Genomic DNA, 21,377 nt, shown 5'->3' with positions numbered 1-21,377 from the left:
TTATAAGGAACTTGGAACCAAATAACCTGCGGGATTTGTATTGCATTATCGAAGACCTTCTGGAATGGAAAGGCCAGGATGGTCCCTGTTTCATCCGATAGGACCGAAAAACCGAGGGCAGCCTACACCTCAGTGACTTGAATTGAAACGCCGACGATAACAACGGTGTGATGACGTCGTATCACGTGACAAAAATGCGTCAGGCGACGTTTCGTCACGCTGTTTTTTTTTTTTTTTTGGGGTGCCTTTTTTTTTTGCGCTCAAATTCCCACTCCCCCCTTGCGCGCACACATACATAGTGGCTGTGATGTCATTGATGCATAGCACCATGGCAACAGGGAGTGAAGAAGAGGGATGGAGGAGAGATGGCGACAGAGATATATTCCCTCATAGCCGAGGGGATGAAGTTGTTAAAAATAGCAGCAGAACATTTTTTTTAACGCTGCTTCACATGGAAACGCGTCAGGAATTGATCCTGTCGATTTTCTGTGATTGGCTGTGTTCCAAGCTAACAAAATACGGCAACATTTTGTCTGAGAGTCGCGAGAAAATTGAGTGCTGTGTAAAAATGGAAACTGAGGGCAGCAAGGCATATTAAGCCTTTGACGAGATATTTCTCTGTTATTCTTTAACGCGTCCGCCCCAGCTGGCAAATTTGACTTTTCTGACCTCCGATAGCGGTCAGAAAGAGAAGAAAATCGTTGAAGTGCAAATCACTTCATCCCGCGTCGTGCGTTTGATTCCCGAGCGCGTCGGCCCTTAATCCCGCTTTAATAAAACCTCAAATCCAGACTGAGCTCCGGCATTGTTCTCGGGACAAAAGTCCAGCCAGTGCGAATTATAGCATGCGTTTTTGACACTCTTAACATTCCGGCGACCAGTCCGGACCCCAAATAATGAAACGGGCTCGAGGGGGAAATGTGTGGGCTAAAATGGTCACAAATGTACCGCTCACGCTGCGGGTGAATCATAACCAGACTGACGCATCCGCGTTGCCTTGTTTTGTTCCTTCTTTGGGTGACAAATATGTTCCTGCTGCGCGGCTTCTGGAACACGAGGCGACCACCTGTAGCCTGGTGTCCCTATTTTTTGTTTTGTTTTAGCACGCTTAATATGCTAATGAGGATATGTGAGCTGAAAGAGAAACAGGAAGTGGCTGCATTATGCAAATTTAACCGCACAAGCGGTCAGGTTTCAGTCCAGTTCCGCACTCCAAAGAAGGGTGCCAAAATGTGCTACAATCCGACACTGCTGATTTAGTCTGATTTCTTAAAACAACTGTGGAAAATTGAACCTATTTTTCCGTTTGAGTGTGTTTGGTGCCATCTAGTGGACACGCGCGACACGGCGCGTGTACTTCGTCAGCCGTGTGCAGCAATTCTATCCTGATTATTATTTACCTTTTAGGACCTTATAATTATTTACCTTTTGGACCCGTATAGCACCCTGTAGCGTTTTTTAACCTGAACGCCACAAATGGCTTTGCTCTTTTCAACGACTGATGGCTATTTAAAGTAGCTACGCCCGCTGGAATATGACGTAAATGGGACCGGCGTTGCCTTAGAAACGCATTCCGCGCAGAAGCACTCTACGCATGCGTATGAGCCGTTACCGCTGTGTCGTGCTGCGCATGCGTGGAGGGCTGCCAACTAAATTATTCTTTTTCTACTTACTCAACTCGTGCCCTCATGTATTATGTAAGTGCTTTTACTGATTCGTAACGTTTAAAAAGTATTTTGTTTGAAAGGAATATTTCTAGACAACTCTGTTTAAAATAAATAAAACAAAAGTTTTTAATTCTCGTCGCTTTGAATGGCGTTAAGTGTGTCATTTCTCATGGAAGCCCGTTAACAAATATCATTTAATTTATTGTATTTATATGTTATTCATCATACCTAATCGTTTTTCAATTTTATTTGTTTACTATTCAATTTACGTGGCCATAATGATAAGGCGTGTCTAAACTGCTATGGCGTCATCTCGCCAAAGGAGGGCGGCATTGCATGCAGGTTCCGAAGACAAACTTTGGAAACTGTTTTTAAATTATTATGATTATTATTATTTTACAAATGCCGTTTGTTCGATGGTGCAACTATTTTACTGACTGACTACTTTCAAACAAAATAATTGTTTAAATAAATGAATCATAATCAGTAATCTTGACAGTGGAACATTTTGTGTGCATAGAATTGTGGATGTGACATAATTAATCAGAATTTAATTCCCTTTTTCTCAACGCGGCGGGACTTGTTCTCATTTGCATTGATTGCAAAGGCAGAAATATTTATTTAGATTAACAAGCGGGAAAAGCGCCTGGCTCACCTCGCGTCCGCTCATTCGCTGATGAATGGAAAGTGATGCAGATTTATGGCAGCATCAAGTGTGTGGGGGGGCGGGGGGGGGGGGCGACAATGGGGGAGGGGTGCGATAGCGCAAACTTAATCAGCATGAAATATCAGCGAGTGTCAGCGGCGCGAGAGAAACAAGGGCGTCTCCCGGCGATGATTTTGCTCTTTTATGGCCATTTGTGACAAACGACGTGATGAGGAGGAGGAGGAAATGAAATTTCGCCGTCTCGGAGGGCCTGTCCTTCAACTTAAACGCCAAATCATCATGCAAGGCGGGAAGATCGATCGCTTTCCAAACAAATTGTGACTCCTGCACATTTTAAGGTCATTTCTGCCCGTTTTAAGCTCCTCTTTAACATACATGCTTAACAGTGTTCACAGTCTCCTTATTGTTGGAAAAATCACTGAGCACTTTAATAATTAACAAACATATATTTTTTAAGAGTATTGCGTGTCTGCACGCCACATAGCTGCATACGCTCCCTGCAACATCTTGTTAATTTGTTTTGAACAAAATCTTGTAAGTGACAATTAGTGAATGCATGGATTCTTTGGATTGTAACGTGTACGGACCCCACGTGTCTGTATGAACTCCTGACGTGGATTTTTAATTTGTTTTGGAATAAATAATATAAGAATGAATGGAATCCATGCGCTCCCTACAAGGTCGACAGAGTTGTTGCTTGTCCAGTGTGGCAAAAACGGATATGCAGTGAATGAGCGACAAGGTGAAAGAGGAAGCAAGGACGCGAGGCAATAAAAACATATTCTGTGCGCGCCTCCGTCCATTTGTTTCCACGGCGACGCATAGCACTCACGGACATCAAAAACATCATCCGGAAGCCTGGTCGAACTCAATCAATTCGCCCGCTCAGACCAGAACGAGAAGTGGATCCTGCTTCAAATGTACTTGCAGTGTAAACGCAAAGCAGTTCGCGTCATCACTGGATCCCTTCCCGCGTCAGCAAATCGACCAAACAGATGTTATCGAATCAAGCGGGAATTTTCAAATAAATGCACATGACACGAAGTCCACGGGCGCGTCCATCCGAGGCTGCGGGACCCGTTGCAGGTGCGGACACGCCAGTGTCAACAAAACGGCCGGGAAAGACTGAGCAGGGGTACCTAATGAAGTGGCCAAGGAGTGTTTTCACACGCATTCCTGCCCCTCTTCAAACACCGCCTCCGGAATTCCTGCCCTCTGTCCAAACACTAGTCCCCTCTCTGCTGCCCTCATTTTTGGAATACGGCAATGAGCAGACATTACCTTACCTTATCTAAGGTAAGATGTTCTCACCTTTTATAGTGTTATGGAAGAACGCGTGATTTATTGCGTCCAATCATTAAACGAAACCATGATAATGCTGCGACGGCGAATAACGACATTACAGTGATGTATCTTTGTAATAAAATGCAGATGGCGTGATAATTCTTTGGAGGAAGTCGCAAAAAAAAGTCATGTCCTCACAATAACTTACTTTTCTAGTTTACTTCGATGTGCTGTAAAAGGTTAACCATTTGGATCATTTAAAAGTGGAGCACTTTGAGAATTTATTTTTGTAAATAACCCTCTTGGTTACCATGTCTGTGGAAACGACGCAATTCTGCCTCTTAAACCAACGAAGAAGTAGCTAACCCAAATACGCATGCGCGCAGCATACTCACGCGGAACGAGCGAGTGGCGTAACTTCGTTCAAAAAATAGATGAGCTGTCAACTCAGGACAACTCTTAAAATAAAATATTATGCATACTATCCCGATTGAACACTTCTGGATGAAGACGTCGTGTACAACTAAAGGAGTTAACTTGAGTAACTTTACTAAACAAGTTTAATTTCATTTGAACACATTGTATGTGGTTGTCATGAAATTTGCTATTGGAAAAGCTGAATGTAACTACAAAGACAACGTTAAAACATTTAGCTAACGCTGTCACTTTTTAAAAATCCAACTATGCTCGGATTTTAAATCGTATAAACTCCTACCAGGGACAGAGTACCTAAACGCACCACAAGTTGAGACCCGTGAATGCATCACGAGCCGAGCGATCCAGCTGCTTCTGCATGGAGCTGAGGACATGGAACCAAGTAACGGACAGCAGTGATCCATCCCCGGGGGGGTGGGGGACCCTCAAAGTACAGCGGAACTCTCCCCCGCCGCCTCGACGTGAGCCATGTCCAGGAGCCTGAAACGGAGGACCAACCATTGGAGCAACAAAGTGCACGAAAGTGTCCTTGGCCGTGACGCGGAGGGGCAACTGGCTGCGCTGGAAGTGAGGGGCGGCGCGGAGCACGGACACTTCCCGCTCGTGGGTGAGCTCCCCCCGGGTGGAGGGTCGTTCCTCAGCGGTAGCCTCCAGCCCGGTGAGCTGCTACTGGAGGTTAACGACACGCCGGTGGCCGGGCTCACCAGCCGGGACGTGATGGCGGTGCTGAGGCACAGCAAGGAACCCGTAAGACTCAAGTGTGTCAAACAAGGTGAGTGGACAACTCATTACGTTATCTTCTTCGTGAAAAAGTGTTTCCGACGTTGCTGTTTTTACTTGAAAAGAGCTTAAAACTATTTTTAAAAAGTTGTTTAAAGTCTTGTCTACTCAAGTGTTGCTGTTTTTATTTGGGGTTTTTTTTTGTGGTTCAAACGTTTAGATGCGTTTTGTGATGCTAGGCGCTGATGCTAAACTCGGTCCGTGAAGGGGGCGTGTTGCGTTCGGAACAGTCAGAAAATAAACAATTGCTACTTAAATGTGTGAAGCAAGTTAAGTAGCGTATTCGATCGTTTTTCAAAGTAGCTTCATCAAAAATGAAAAGGAACATAAAGATCTTTAATCGAGTTGTTTGAAGTCTTATCTACCGAGGAGTGTTTATGTTTGTGCAAATATATGCTTTTTAATCCCGTCGTTCAGTGAAAGGGGCATGTTGCGTTCAAGACAGACAGAAAATAAACCATCACCGTCACTTAAATGTGTGACACAAGATGAGTAGCTAACTCAAGCGTGTTTCTAATTAGCTTCCTCTTTGAAAGTGTGCCAGCAGCGCCATTGTTCAAAAGATATGCTTTGCGTGTTTCATACTGGAGATTTGCTGTTTTTTTAAAGCTTGTTGGTGATAAAAGACGGTTTTAGATGTTATTTGTCATGCTACGTGCGGATTCTAAGGTGTGTCAGTGAAGGGATCGTGTTGCATTTAAAGCTGTTAGAAAATAAATTATCATTGCAAACAAGGTGCGAAGCCAACTTGATTATGTTTCTTTTTTAAATTTGTGGCGCTATTGTTACTCAAAACAAACGTGCAACTATTTAAATAACTTGTAGTAAGTCGTATCGACTAAGGTGTTGCTGTTTTTGTTAGTTGCTGTTGCTGAAATCTTTTTTTTAATTACTTTTATTTGGTTTGGTTAGTGAAGTAGATACTTAAGCGTGTAATTTTATTGTTTAACGTCAGTGTACCAGCCATTTTATCAGGCACAAAAATGTTTAGAACTGTTCCGAATTCTTTTTCTAATTTTGTATTGCAAGCGTGGCAAAATGTACCCTTAATATTGATGCAACCAAACCTATTGGCAGAGGTAACACATGCTTTCTGTTTATTTCACAGAATTGTTATTGTCAGCTCCTTCTTGATGACGCTTTGGCATTCTTTCACACTCTCATGATAGTTGAGTCACACGCTTGTCAAGTGTTTTATTAGCCAAGATGCAGGTGGACCCACAATTACGTAATGCGTTTTATGAGGACAGAATTGTGTGAAAGTTGATATGGATGCATCTATCATCAATTGGTTATAGACCCATATACCCATATAAGACTTCCTCCCACCATATTGCGTCTGTGACTCCTTCAATCCTTCAACGGAAGCGTTTATTTGTCCTGTCTCGCCCATTTTGTTGATGCCTCTGTTTTTCCAGCATGAAAGCGGCCATTGTCATCGGTCGCTAAGCTTCGTTGCGATCTTTTGCCGTTCTCCAGAGGCCTTCTACCTTTTCCGCTTCCCGATGCCAGCGTGCATTGTGGGCGTCGTCAAGCGCCGTCTGATGGCATCCGAGCTCTTTAAGTTGTTCCCGGGAGGGCGTCGCGCTGCCAGTTGGACTGCGCCGCCATCACACGCGATAATAGCAAAGGGGTGGACATTCCGTCATCTGCATGCTTGCGCTGGAGTCAGACCATTAATTAACATAGTTAACAATTGTAGTATGTATATTGCGTGGGCATCAAGTAGCAGTACGAGACTTGACAAACCAATGCTGGCCTGTGCCACTCATGAGGTCCAACCTGAACCCTCCCACACACACAATTTCAAGGGCACGCCTGACACACAAGTGGCGAGACGGAATTCCATCAAAGATGACTTTTCTTTTCTGCCTGTGCTTCATTCCTTGAAGCTTGCACTCATGAATGTCTCAGATGAACGCCGTGTGCCAGCAGCTAATGATGACTCATCTCCAGACAGTCTGTTTGGATTTAATGAGCCTTAACACAATTCACATGGCGATGACCCCCCCACAACCCCCTCCCCCCCTCCCCCCCACACACACACTTCCCATTCCAGCCTCACAGTTAGGAGGAATAGTTTGACAAAAATATATTCACAATAAATGTCAGAAAAGTCGTCATTTTAAAGATGTTTTTTTTTTTACAAGAATCTAAATTTGACCCCTCCCAAAAAACTCCCCAAAAAGATACCACAGTCAAAATTAGAGTGAGAAAAGTGAGAATACTCAAAAATAATTTTATGATCAAAAACCTTTAATAATAAAAAAATAATACAAGTATATAAGTAATGGAGGAATTTTATGAAATACAAGTTAACTTATTTTATGACAACATATCTGAATTTGTCCATTCATCTCCACAAGTAGGAGAACATTTACAAAGAAAAAAAAAAATTGTCCAAACCTAAGCGCAATACCACCTCCTTCCTCAGGTGGCAGCAGCACACATTCAATCTTCCTTGTTGACTTGAAAAAAGGTGTCCTTGTCGGCATCCATTGTCTTGGCTCAATTTTCCATTCGTCACAGCGTGCGTTGTTTATTCTCGACATCCCCCAAACGTCCACGAGAAAAACTGACTGATTGTTTGTCCCGTGGCCTCCAGATGGCCTCGCAGAAAAGTTTCGGGACGTACAAGAATGATCTATTCCGAGCCGAGTCAACCCATCCTCCCCCCGCTAAGATAAGTAGATTCATCAAGAGGCCGCTGTGGGCTGTAAAATCATTAATAAACACTCGACGGCCGGGCGCAAGGCGGCAAAAGTCACCTTCCGTCTCATCGTCGTGTTTTTTTGTCAGCGCCTCCCTTTGTTGCCTCATTTGTGTGGTGGTGAAACACGGCGGAATGATGGCATCGATTCTAGCTGAGCGGTCGACGCGTCAGAATGAAAGTGTCGTTCATCGGTCGTCTTGTTTCCCGGCCGCGACCTTGCCGGGAGGAGGAAAAGCAACAATCACGTTTGGGGTTTTGGCATTCCGCCTTGCAGTTTCCCGTGAGCTTAAATCAATTAAGGAGTTCCAGCTCCGTCCAAATGAAGAGAAGAGGGACAAAAGGCAGCTTGTAAACAAGAAAATGTAGCTCCACGCTTGCCGAATGCAAAGTTTGTGCTGCTGCTGCCACCGGGGGAGCAAAACAGTGCATTTTCATTCACAGCTGCTCCGCTTTACACCACTTTGCTTGTCTGTCAAGTCACAGACTCACAAAAGCTTTTCTCGACTACATGCACACAAGCGGTGTGCGGGGACACGATGTTAAACATGCAGGGAAATACAAGAAAAACAAACAAACCAAAAAAAACGACATGACCAACCCATTCAATACCCACTTAGTCATTACCTGAGCCCCGAGTAGTTGGGATGTCATTTTCAGTCGAAAGAAGTGACAAAATGGCCGCCCCCTGAGCAGTTGTGATGTCATTTTCAGTCGACAGAAGTGAGAAAATGGCCGCCCCCTGAGCAGTTCTGATGTCATTTTCAGTCGACAGAAGTGACAAAATGGCCGCCCCCTGAGCAGTTGCGATGTCATTTTCAGTCGACAGAAGTGACAAAATGGCCGCCCCCTGAGCAGTTTTTTATTCATTTTTTTTTTTTTTTACTTTATTGCTCTTTCTTGTTACGAAATGTAAATGCACAAACAATTTGGCACAGTGAATATAACCTGAGAACATCATCTATAAAGGCACAAGGCACACAACAAATCAACAACTTTCATGCATATCAGAAAAGATAACAATAACAAATAGTAGGTAAGAGAGAAAAAAATAAATAAATAAAATCCCAAAGTTTGCGAAGTTAGAGATCCTCAAAAATACTAGACTCAATGTATGCATTGAGTACAGCTATTGCATTTTTCTTTGTCATTAGTTTTAAGGAGCTGAGGTAATTGTCTGTGAGGTCCTTCGTGAAGACAGAGAAAAGTCAACAGTTGTGATGTCATTTTCAGGCGACAGAAGTGACAAAATCGCCGCCCCGTGAGAGGGCTAAAAACGAGTGGATTAACTCTTATTCCACGCGCGCAATATTTATCAGTGGGCCTGCTGGGAACATATCTTGAAAAAAAAAATGTTTGGGATGACTTCCCCTTTTAAGTAACTTTCAAAATAGCTCAAGTCACTCGTTGGGTTGTTTTAGTTTCCGAGTTGGAAGTGGCTTAGGCTTGTTTGTGAATTACGTATGCAGATGAGACATGATGAAAAACGACAGGAAATTTGGAGCTGAGCTGCTCTGAATTCACAGCGCGTGCCTTACTCAAGTGCAGTCATGGTATTGTCTTGGAGCACACGCGCGTGTTCACCAACCAGCACGGAACGCGGCGGCCAAGCGCTTGGAATTTCACGCGGCGCTCCTCGCGTAATGGCTCCCCGGAGACGGCCCGAGGCCATCCGCTGTTGGGATCTGCGTTCGTGCCTCGCCGCGGTCGGCCATCTCCATTTATTTCCATAATGTGCCAGCGAGGCTCGCATGTGCACTCGCTGTGATGATGAAGCTCGAGGGGCGGGGGCCGGCGAGTGATTGCAGGGGCCCGTCTCGTTGCCTCTTGACTTTGCAAGTAGTGGAGATGTCTTCGTCGTAGTTCAGCCTATTTACAATAGGACAGCTTTCACTGATTGGCTCTGTGAATACTTAATCATGGGAAGTGGTTGTTGCACGCGTAGCATACAGTATGTCTTGTGCAAGTATTCTGGAGACCGCTTCACATTACGGCTCAATGTAACGTTTGAATGTGAACTTATAAAGAGAAGAACAAACAGCGGAATCATCACAAGCAAAATAGTTCTGTGGTTCTTTCTTTTAGCTAACGAACCAACAAACGGCACACACAAGAATTTTGGTCAATTTTGTCTGCATTATTCACTGCCGTCTTGGTTTACGTTTCTATCCGAATCCGCGTTGAAACTTCATGGATCCTTCCTTGATCCTCGCCAGAGCCGTCTGCAAAATTGCGTCGAAAGTATGACGAAAAACAAAGTTCTAAACCAGTGTAGTACTTTAACGCAAACTGACGTACTCCCTATAATTTTTTTCCGTCGATCCCGTGACGCTACTGAATGTAATTCTGGGTCTCGATGCGAATCGGCGCCAAAGCTTGATGGGTTCGCCTTTGGTCTTTGCCGCAACCAACCACAAATTCCGTAGGAAAAGGCCAACAGATTTCTCGGCAAATCCTGCTACTAACTCACAAATCGAGCGGTAAGTAAAAGCTCTTATATGGTGGCGGTAAATCAGTTAAGTCCTTTATTGTAAATTACGTGAATTTGTCGCATTGATCCCACGTACCCGGTGAACGTAACTCCGGGTCCTGGACTACGTCGACTTGGATCTTCGCTGACTCTGACTCATCAACAAGATTTTGTAGAAAATGCCTGAAGTATTTCTTGAGTAATCCAGCAAATGGAGACGGAAGCAAAACTCTTTCAGCGGTAGTAAATCAGTTTAGCCCTTTAACGCAAAGCCGTGTACGAGAATTGAACGTCCGCCGTCAAGTTTTGAGCATTGATCCCGCCTGTCTGGCACACGTAATGAACGCCCGCAAGGCGGACGTTCCAAAGCCTTGCCAGAATGTAGCAGACGCGGCCATGTATCCCAATTCTCCAGCGAATGCGTGATTTATGTTTTATTAGCGCACCGCCTCCGCCTGCCCGCGGCGTCCGTCCTCGTGGAAACGTCTAATTCGCTTCCGAGGGGGTGGGGGTAGGGGGACTGTGTCTTTTGTGTGTGTGCTCAATCACGTCTGAAGGAGCTTATAAGAGCGCCCGTGACCAGGGATTGTGCTGCGAAACGCCGTCAAAGGCAATGTCAAGTGCGGTTTGTCGGCTGTGCGCGCGCCGTCTGCAGTGCGGGTGATAAACAGCGCGGCTATAACTCCCCGCCCAAGTCTGTCGGCGTGCGGAATGAACTGCGAGCCAGCCCCGTGACGGCATCATCGGCGTCCATTTGTCATTATTTGCGGATTATCTCTGTAATCAGCCTCTTGTCTGATGCTGCACCGCAAAAGCTTCCGACTCTGTAAACACGGACGTTCACTTTGAGGACGTTTGGTGGGCTGCGCTGTCCTCTCAGGCCGATGTCGCCTTTTTATGCCAGAGCTACTCTTAGCTTCGTCTTAATTATTCAAAGCACAGAAAGTGGCGTCTCCGTGGCGTAACGGACTCGAGTTCAAGGGGAAACCGCAGCGTTCCACCGGCACTATTCAAGTGTCCAGTGGTGGTTTTGCTCAGGCCAACAAAACAGGACGGAAGTCCCCATGCCAGTATGGAGGGACTTTGATGAGATTCTCTGGGACAAATATTAGAATGGAGCTTTTTAAGCGCTTCTAATAGTGTTGTATACATCCTGGTACATGTATGTAAGCGAGAAATAAATCCCAGCAGTCGCTCTGAGCAAAGCGACACAGGTGTCCCGCTTTAAAAGTAAATGGCCCGTATAGTAAATCCAATATAAAATTACTGCGCTGGAAAAGGACTGACAGCCATAAAAGTGAGTTATTTTGCCGTCGCCGCGTCTCAGACGGCCTGCGCTCACCCTCAGAGTCCAACCTGTCGACTCCAATTACCCGAGGCGAGCGTTTGCCCGCCGCTTGTGCGACATCTGTATCCTAATTGCTCGCCTGTAGTCGGCCGCCGCCGCCGCCGCCGCCGCCGCCGCCGCCGCCGCCGCCTCTGCGTTTCGGAGGCAACGGCTCAATTAGTCCACAAACGAGCAGCTTATATTCACAGGGATTGTTTGTCATTGTTCTGCGACGGGGAATTTGCAGCAGACGCTTGCGCGGCACCTTGAGGGAAGCTTGCAAAGTCTTGGACACAGGTGGCGTGCCTTGGTTGTCCACAGGTGAGGTGTCTCGTTCTTATTGGACCGTTATGTATTTTGTCGGCACACGGGTGGTTTGTCTTATGGTCCGCGTGATTTCTGAGTCGACAAGCACTCGTTGTTGTCAATCCTGTGGACTTTTGGGGGGTTTGCCGCAGCCCGTCGAGGCGACAAAACGCGGTTGCCCGCGATACTTTGCATTGCGCAGAGTAACACTGCTGCTTGATCAATTCCCGCGTGATCGGCCACATTCCTAATGATCAATTAGCTGTGCACGCCTTCGCTTTTAGGGCGCGCACGTTCACCCGCTCTCGTATGCACACACTTTCCATTTGCGGTGCTCTCTCGCGCTCTCCCGTTACGCAAGCCTGCACCTGCATGCAAAAATAGCCTTCACCGGAAAATGGAGCACGGTAGTAAAGAGGAATTGTTCCTGCCCCCCCCCCCCCAAAAAAGGCTCTCAACACCGCATCAATGTTTCATTAATGCCGCGCGCTTACAACTTGTGTTTGGATCGGGTTATGCTTTCAAAGTAGGGTTTCAAGCCAGGGTAGGGCTTGAAAGTAAAGTTTGAAATTGCCTCCGTGGCAAGCGATGGCATTCATGCGTCGATTGCCAGCAGCCCGCCTTCAAAAGGCCCAGTGGCCCTTTGCATAATGAGCCGGCTGACTCGATTAGCGCGAGGTGCTAATGGAAACAACGTGCGCGGATAAGAAGTGTCGCAAGTGAAAGCTCATTCCGCAGGAGTCACCAGTCTGGCCGTCGACTCGCCGGGATGCATCATCCCCTTTCCCGCCGCGCGCCCGCAAAGCGACAAAGGCCAGTTGCGACCGGGGCAGCGCATCAATATTGATTGCATCTGCATATAAATAACACGGTTTATCGGGGATGCTAAAGTGTCTGCTGGATACGTTTGACAACCGTAACGGCTTCGACTCTCCCTGGAGGAAGACCTCGAAAATGCTGCAGAGTTTCCGGGGGAATTGTTGATCCAGTCCACTCCTGCGTATTTGCGGTTGGTTCATTACATACAAATTCACCTATTGACCTTTTCCCTCTCTGGAAGCTATTTCTAGTTCCTTTCTGAAAAACGAGGCCATTTGCCTTTTTACAGGAGCTCAGTCTGGACTCATGTTTTTTCTCCCCTCCCCCTCACGTATGTTTTTCCGCCCCAAAATGAATCACCAAAAGTGACGTGTTTTTTTTCACTCCAAACCAGAAACGACTGCCAAAATTCTCACGGCACTAAGCTAGTTGATACTAGACGTGTACCATTTGCCATCTAGTGGGAGAGCATCACATGTTTCTCCTTGTCACTATACGTCACTAGCAGAGAAAGATGAGCAAAAGTACATTATTTGGCGTGAGTAGTCAGATGCACGTGTTTGGCTTCATTTCCTCTGGAACGTAACAACGCTAGCTTCCCCCGTCTATCAACATTTACGCCGGCTTTGACAGTGATGCTGATGGATTGTGCGGTGTTCAAGTGGAGCGGGGGGAGGGGTTGGGAGGGCGCCGCGCTCAATTGCATGTCACGCTGCGTTTGGCTACGGGGCATCTGGGGGTGACGGAAAGCCTCGCAATGGATGCTGCTAATCCACGTTTTTTTTTTTGGAGCTGTCCAAGAGAGTTTGCATCTTCCCATTGGAACTACTCGAATACTTTAAAGCGGCGGTTGCCAAACTAGCTTGGGAGTTTGGGGGCGTGGGGGGCAGGGGTACATTACCTGCAGAAAGCAGAAATCCCAGCCAACAGGGGCGCCACCACATCCCATTCTGCAGGTGCGCCATAATAGGAAGGAAGGGTGATCGGAAACATTGTAGCCTTTTGGTATCGTAACGTTATCGTTTTTTTAAAAAACTTTTTAATTCCTATGGCAGCTATGTGTAAGCGTTTAAATGGCTGGGTCCTCTGAAGGAAATTCTCCTGTGTAATGCGTCCCAGGACCCCAAAAGGTTTAATAACCCGCCCTATAAAGCGTATGGGCTGAGTGTTCTGGGACGCAATCGATATTGTGTAATTTCAGACGACTTATTTGTTTTGGGAATTCCTCTCTTCTCGGGATCATGCTTGTGTTTAAACACTAAGCGTTTCCCTCAGCCGAATGCACAAAGCTGGTGACACAGTAATTAGCCTCTTCGCAGTGGCAGGGGGGGAAAAAAAACAAATCAATGTGACGCTCTGCACAGTCATTACTGGCAAAATAGAGCAGCCCTGTTGACATGTTGATTTTCTATAGTGACGCCGTGTCTTTGCGCAGCGCGGCGGCGGAAATCATTTTGTCCTCGCGAAAAAATGATGGCTGCCGATGTCGATCGGTGACGGATCGCGTATTTTTAAATTTCTTTTCATTTTAATGCCGATATACTCCCTCTAGAAGTTTGGCGTTTTCAAGAGTGCTGGTAGTAGCAGGCCTTCCCTTACATGTTTTGGGACGGAAAAACGTCTCACTCACTGCTCCCAATTTGCATAGTTTCATTGCTTTGCAAATAGGAAGAGGTCGATTTGCAGGACGTGTCTTCCAAACTCTGCTTTTGCTTTCCGGCTCTGTCCTAGATACCCGGCATCTAATGAAACACTGCAGGCACCGGCGTGGCCGCCTGTGGCGCAAACCACGAAAGAGACTTTGTCTTTTTGAAGAGGTCCTTGGTGCATCCTGCCGTTTGAGACTTTGCTGCGATCCGAAGTCAGGCTGCCAAGTGCGATTGGGCAGCGGGGCGTTTGATTGGCCGAGCGCGGCGCCTGTTTTGACAATCGCGGCGAGGAGGCGCTTGTCGAAGCAGTCGTGCAGGTCACCCGGTCCGCGCGAGAGAAATGGTGCATCTCCTTCAACGCTAGACTTGATAGATGTAGTTTTGAGTGCATCGCGGATCCAAATGTTAGCGACGGGTCACTACTGGTTCCAAAAACAGGAGATGTTGGACATTTCATTGAAGACTTTCAAAACTAGCGATCCTTGAATTTGTTGTGTAGACGTGATGCGCTAACGCTCACTTCCGATCTGATGACACTGCGATGCATTTATCTGTCATCGTCCATTTCTATCCCCATTTGTTCCTGTTAAAAAAACAACAACAACTTTACTTATCTCCAGCGTTTAGCCACGCTAAGGCATAATTCCGTAAAAAGAACAGAGAAAGCGCTACATTGGGGACACTTGCTTCCGTTGGCGTGTATCGGCGGCGGCATTCAGCAGGCTGCAGCGCTGCCGAGCTTTGGCTGGATGAGTTCAATTAAAAAAAGGGCCCCGAGCGAGATAATAATGAGAAGTGAGCGTTGTCGCGGCGACAGCTCCACCACAACGTGAGCAAAGGATCTTTTGCTACATTGAAGTCTTGTTTGTATGCGTCACTCACTTGAGTGACGTTGCCAAGTTGCACGAGCAAATCGCTGGCATTGGACGACTACATCGAACGGGAGTATATCCTAAGCATCTTTTCCCGTGATGACCACCCGGGAGTGTCTGCTGCTCCATCCCAGCTCGTCCAGCTGCGTCTTCACCGTGACAGGAGTGTTATCGTCGCCACGGCAACCGCACTGCGACGTGCCCCGCGCTCGCCCTTCATCATACCTGGCTGCGACTTTTACTCACTCGCTGCGTCCTCAAACGGCGGCGAGGCGGCACTTTGACAGCGGGAGGTAGATCATCCACATGATAAGTCGGTGGAATTTTACTGCTCAGTGATCCTACGGTGACAATTCACTCATATTTATATCTTGGAGTATTCAATTAACCACGTAACGCTGTTTAACGCTGCATAAATTTGAATGGATCGAATCTTCGCATCATAACATTTATTTCTGAACTGTGTGAAATGGGCCAACGCCAAACGGTGGATCCAAGTCCTCCCTCGAATTCTCCATCTTTTAAGATAGTATCAGAGATGAGTGGGTGACAAAACCCCGGCTCCACTGGTACAGCAATTTTGCAGAATCTCTGTGTGACTGAGGGACTGAATAAACAACTTGCCGAGAAAGTCCGCGCAACGCTACGGTTGCATAAAAACCCCTTCAAGGTGATCATTAAATCTGGCCTTTTTACCAGTTTTTTTTCCTGTCCAAAAAAAAAAAACACACCACGGAATCTCAGCCGAAGATCAAACCCAAGATTGTCTGGTTGTGAGGCTGGAACGCTAAACTCTGGACAACTGGCGCCTTGTTAAAACAGTCCGCTGTTCAGCCCTGTTAAATTCATGGCATGCAAATGAGATGAATAAAGAAACGTCCTGGTTTTGAGGATTATGTTTCTTGTCCAATTATCCAAACAAGACAAGGGGAGGCACAGCGGAAGGATCTCAGATGACAAAGGCCCAGTGTTGTTTTGACCCTGTGTCACCACAATCAATGATACCAATCCCGAAGACGTTTGGGTGTCGATGCGGTTTTAAGTGATTCGCCCAAGTGTCAATGATACTCTTAAGCCTTTAGGAGCCGAGCCGAAAGGCAGGGGCGATTGAGGAATGAAATGTTCCTCGCGGTCTTTAGCTTCTCTCTGAACTTTGAAGCCTTGATCAAGTACCTCTAGACGCGACTTTTAGCTACAAGTGCCAGTCAGGTCTCCAGTTTGGCCTCGGCGGAGATAAGGTGCGCATGCGACCCGCAAGCCAAGTGCTCCAGATTAGAAGATCGGATGCGTTTACCTTTGGATACCCGAGTCCATTTCCTTCAGTGGCCACGCTGTGGAGCTCTTCAAAAAGAATCGCCGGCACCTCGTGGCACACCGGTTCATGGGCACCTTTCTACTTGAATGCTCGTATTAACGTAGCTGTTGTAGTTGCCTGCTTTTCACATTTGAACTTATCAAAAGACACTTTTAAAGTATTCCCTAGCCCTTGTTTTCACCGTCGCTGCATAAATGGTGGTTTTACATTTGTCAGACAATTGAGTGTTTGAGATTTAATAGATTTGTTCCAGCTGTGTTCAACACTTGAAATTGCATAATAATTTGTGAAAATAACAGGCGGACGGCTTGAGGACGGATCAGTACTTTTATTGATTTGTGAGAAAAATGTGAAATTGACCTTATGCGGAGAGACAGGATAGAAATACGCCAGCGACGATATCATTTCTGCTCTGCGGGGACGACTGTAAAAAACCCCTGGAAAACGAAAATCTGCAATGTAGCGTGGGCACGGACGATGAACCCCATATGGTGGGGGAGCGCTAACAGTAATAGGAAAGGGATGGAAATGTGGAGTTGTCCCCGCCTCCTTTGGCCTGGAAGACTTTTGGAGTGAATGTTGGCAGTGGGATGCGGTCAGGACGGTAAGCTGCCAACGTGACAGGCAATAGAAACTGATGTAGTACCCTGGCTGGTGGACAGGGGGCGCCTCTGCCTCTGGTTTCTTGGAGAAGACGATTCTGCCAGCGTGATCGTCTCGCGCCGCCGGAGCATCATCAGCAGTGGCTCTCCCTCACTTCCTCCCCTCGCCGCTTCCCCTTCACTCCTTTCCACGCTCTCCCGTTGGATCTCCTTTTGTGGAGCGCGCACACACGCAGGCAGAGTGAGGTGCCGCGAGGCGCGGGGGGCATTTGGCTGGTCACGGCTTGATTGCAGCGAGCGGAGATTGAGTAGGGCGAGCGGCGAATCCCAGCGGGTGAGATCCGCCGTCGCCTACCCGCCGGTGGAGGGAGATAAGTCGCAACGGGAAACCTGTGGCGAGAAGGACGCTGACCACGGAAGAGAGGTGCCATCTAAGTGTGTCGCGTTCACGCGCGTGTGAATTTTCAGCATGCAGATCGCTCGCCCGGCTCGTCTTTCTCATGCAAATGCAAATTGGCCGTTCGTGTGCCGCACGCCGCCTTTGACCGAGGCGCAGATGCGCTCTTTAATTCAGGTCTCCTTCATTAGAATGCCGCAAATTAGTTCGGCTCTGACGGACGAGTGCATGTGTGCGCCTCGCATGCACGCCATACCAGCGTGGCAATTAATACCTCGTCGATATGCCTGGAAACTTCCAAACTAGGTTACCTTGAATAATGAATTTGGTGACACGTTCTGTTGGGGGGGGGGGTGCTTTGATAGTCAGTATGGATGTCTTGGCGTCAGAGGGCAGAAGAAGATGGGGCTGAATGCTATCTGAAGGTTTGACATATTCGCTTCGAGACTTGCCTTGCGGTATCCCTGAAGTCACGTCAGTCACGCCGCCCTCCCCCCCTTCCGGCATTTTAAATGTGATTATACGGATGCGTGGCAGAGAAGATGGATGGCGTATTTGTCTGGGGAACCCAAGAGGGGTCAAGTTGATGCTTGTTTTAGCTCACTGCTCCCCCTACCCCTCCACGTCTCCCCTCTGTTCTTCCTCTCGGCTCCCCCCTTGGGATTTGCCCTGGCCTTCCATCCCTCTAATCCTCTACCTCCATTCCTCTGTCGCCCGCCGCCTTCACTTTATTTTTCCTGCGTGCTGAGCCAGCGAGATTAACTGGTTCCTCATAAAATCCATTCACAGAACTTGTGGAGGGAATGCAGTCGGCGGGTGATTTATACGTGGGCTTTCTGCCTCACATGCTCCAATTAACACCTCTGCCGGTCCAAAAGATGCCGTTCTACGTTTGTTTGTGGGATTTCTTCTTTTCAGATTGATATTTTGGAGTTGTTTTGCTACAGGTTCCGCAAAATTGCCATATCAAAGACTGGGTAGCGTTTTTCACGTTAATCAACATAACAGATGATTAGTTGCCGTATGGTGTGATGCTTAGCGTTCTTGTCGGACGGCGACGATCGCTTTGAACACCACGGAGCTGGAATAGTCGGTGTCAGGTGTCAAAGTTCACAACACCTACTTCCCAGCCGTCTTTTTTCGCCCTTTCAGGCAGGCCCCGTCCCTCGTCTGCGAGTACGTCGGGTTCCAGAATGTTCGCAGATGGACTTGAGCTCTCATTACCTGTCGGTCTAAGAGTCACGTTTGGTGGAAATTGTGGGGGCCTCTATGGTATTTCATGGCCAGAAAGAGTCCCATGTTCCCCAAGCTTTTTTGTTTGAAAAAGTACATTTTCAAGGCCCTTTTATTGAGCTACCAGCAAGCTGTGTAATACTAGTGTGGCTCTGTTGTTCGTCCAGGGGGCGTGATCGACAAGGACCTGTGCCGCTACCTCAACCTGCGCTTCCAGAAAGGCTCGGTGGACCACGAGCTGCAGCAGATTATCCGGGACAACCTCTACCTACGCACCATTCCCTGTGAGTCCCTGTGTCCTTTTTACTCTTGTCGGTTTGGGGTTTTGCTCTGGTCCAGGTCCAGGGAGTTGCTCTGCGTTTGTTACATGAGCTTTAAGGTCAACCGCACATTATTTACACTCCTTCAAGCTCTGTTTAAGGTCATTTTTGGGGTATCTCATCCGACAAACTCCAATGATTCTAGCCTGGGGTAGGTAGCTGAATACTGTCTGCTGAGCTGCACCTTTATTTGGTATCTGGTTTGAAGTGGCGGGGGTAATCGATTAGCCGCCGCAGGGTGGATTTGGACGTGAGGCCCAACTCTTGAATCTCAAGCGTCTGTCTCACACTAATTTGCCACATAAGCTGCACCGCAAGAGCCGACAGTTTAGCGGGGGATGTGAGAGGTTTGGACGGAGGGCCCCTGAGTCTCCTGTGCCGGTGTAGACTTTATTAAACTACCACAGTCATTTCTATTATGTGCATTCTTCGTATATTCCCATTACATCTTTAAGGGGCTTTGATAGTTGCGGCTTATCTGCGTATACAGCTAGAGCCGTGTCATTAAGCTCGGTCGGCTCCCCGGTGGTTCGCGTTCCCTCGCACCTCTAATGGAGCAACTCCTTTAAGTCCAGGAAGCAAGGCGTTTTTTGCAAGCACAATTTGTTTGTGAGGCAAGCGTCATTTCTCCTGAACTGGCAGATGGAGGCAAGGGCGAAGAGGAAGGAGCGAGAGCAAATTGGAGAACAAATACAGGGAGAGCAAGACAATAAGTAAACGGACCGCATGGAGAAAGAGTGGTTAAACAGCGCCGTAATGAGTCGTCAACAATGAGTCTGGATGCCGCAAGCTGACGGATGGAGGGGCGCGAGGCTTTTTTCGGCGCGCTAGCAAATGGATGTCAATTGCTCTATGCACTGCGGAACATCATGTTCACCTTGAATAGCGAGTGGGAGTCGTGGACCACAAAATGGATGACGTGGCTAACCGCGTTAAAGACGTTTGGAATAAAAGGACGGCCCGAACGCATTTTCAAACGGTCGTAGCACGAGGGTCTTTTTGGTTAATCTGGCTCCTTATAATGTTCAACCCTTCTGTTATATTCGAACCACACCACCAGACGTCTGTGGGTCGGCGTGACGAAAGCCAGTGGACATCTCGTTTCTTTCCTCCACATTGAGGTGTATTTTCAATCTGCTGTTATGTGCATCCGTGTTCTTGCGGGTCAGTTTTCCCCAGGCCGCTTTACCTGTACGAAACGTCGAACAAACACATCGAGGCCTAGTCGGTAAACAACTGCGTGTGGCGAAACACCATCTGACGTGCCTCGCACGGCCGTGATTCTGGCTGCTCGAAGGCCGCAGAAGCCTTCCATCATCCAAACGTCACGCATCAGATAAATCGGTATCTCAGATGCTTTGTTGTCACTCTTTGTCTAATCGTAACAGCTCTGGGGGAAATGAAAAGCGGATTCAAAAAAAGGGGATTTTAGGTTTAGCCCCCCTGCCCTCCCCCCTTCCCATTGCGTGTTGCCTGTATTTTCGCTATTGGAGATTAATAACATGCAACAAAACTGGGAAATCATATCTATTGCCAAGTGCAGGGCTTACTCCAGAAAGCAGTCCAAACGTTTGCTGCAGGCAAAACGGGGCCGTCTTTCTGGAGCGACTTGACTTCTCGGAGTTGCGATGAAAAGATAACATTAGAGCATGCTTATCTCCAAACTGTTCACGGACGCCTGTTGATGAGATGTGTGAGATAAACCTCGAGGCTTGAAAGAGAATTATAAGCCAACGATCCGAAGCGCTCATCGCAGCAATTTGAACGTAACGCGTTGAGTGGAAAGTAGAGACGTTTTGGGGAGGGGGCGGGAGTTGGCTGACAGGTACGAGCGTTGCCGCCTCACATACTAATGGAGCAACTTGGACTCGGCGAGTGAGTGGCTGGGAAAGGGGGTTGGGAAGCCGAGGGCCAGCGCTTTAGACAAATTGCCTGGTTGAAGTCCAAGGTCAGAGCGTTAATAGCCCGAGCCGTTGTGAAATCGGGCCTATCGTCTCGTAATCCGCGTCGATTCTATGTAAGCAATTGAAGGCAGCGGGGGGGTGGGGGTCGGAGTCGGGGATTGAGCAAGTGTGCCAAGACCAAAAGGGATGTCAGGCGGCGAAGGGAAAATAATGCAAATGCATGATTTCAAGCGAGCTGACTCACCGCACGCGTTGACCGACGGCGGCGTCCGTTGATTTATAAAAATAACAATTTGAAAATGCAGCAGCAAACAAATAAGTGGAAGCTTGAATGTCAACCCGGATTCAAATGAATCTCTCAAGGCATTGGCCTGCGCTTCTTCTTTCCATTTTGCTCCCTTCTTTTGTCGTCGCGGCCCGAGCAAATTAACACAATAATATGTGACCTTTTTAGCTCTGCGGCCACTTAGCGTTGCGCGAGGACGGTGTTTAGCGTTGAAGAATAACGCTGACGATCAAAGGGTCGGGAGCAGGTGAATGGAACGGGACGTGCTCATCACTTGTCCGGCGGAATAGAAAACGGACATCGTTGCGCGCTTAGCGAGCCATTTGGGCGATGA

The 21,377-nt window shown here is 47.5% G+C and overlaps 1 protein-coding gene across 1 annotated transcript in view; it reads left to right on the top strand.

The window, feature by feature from the left end:
* Nucleotides 1-4,005: 4,005 nt before the first annotated feature.
* Nucleotides 4,006-21,377, top strand: part of magi2a (membrane associated guanylate kinase, WW and PDZ domain containing 2a) — a 51,352-nt gene continuing 33,980 nt past the window's right edge. Inside the window, 2 exon segments of the mRNA XM_086021955.1 lie at nucleotides 4,006-4,825; nucleotides 18,701-18,817. Coding sequence (XP_085878081.1) covers nucleotides 4,522-4,825; nucleotides 18,701-18,817 — 421 coding nt within the window. The 5' untranslated portion in view covers nucleotides 4,006-4,521.

Source organism: Filicampus tigris, chromosome 22, assembly GCF_054856515.1.
Source record: "Filicampus tigris isolate MCC_2025a chromosome 22, RoL_Ftig_1.0, whole genome shotgun sequence".
NCBI lineage: Eukaryota > Metazoa > Chordata > Actinopteri > Syngnathiformes > Syngnathidae > Filicampus > Filicampus tigris.
This window is presented reverse-complemented; position numbering and strand designations above follow the sequence as displayed.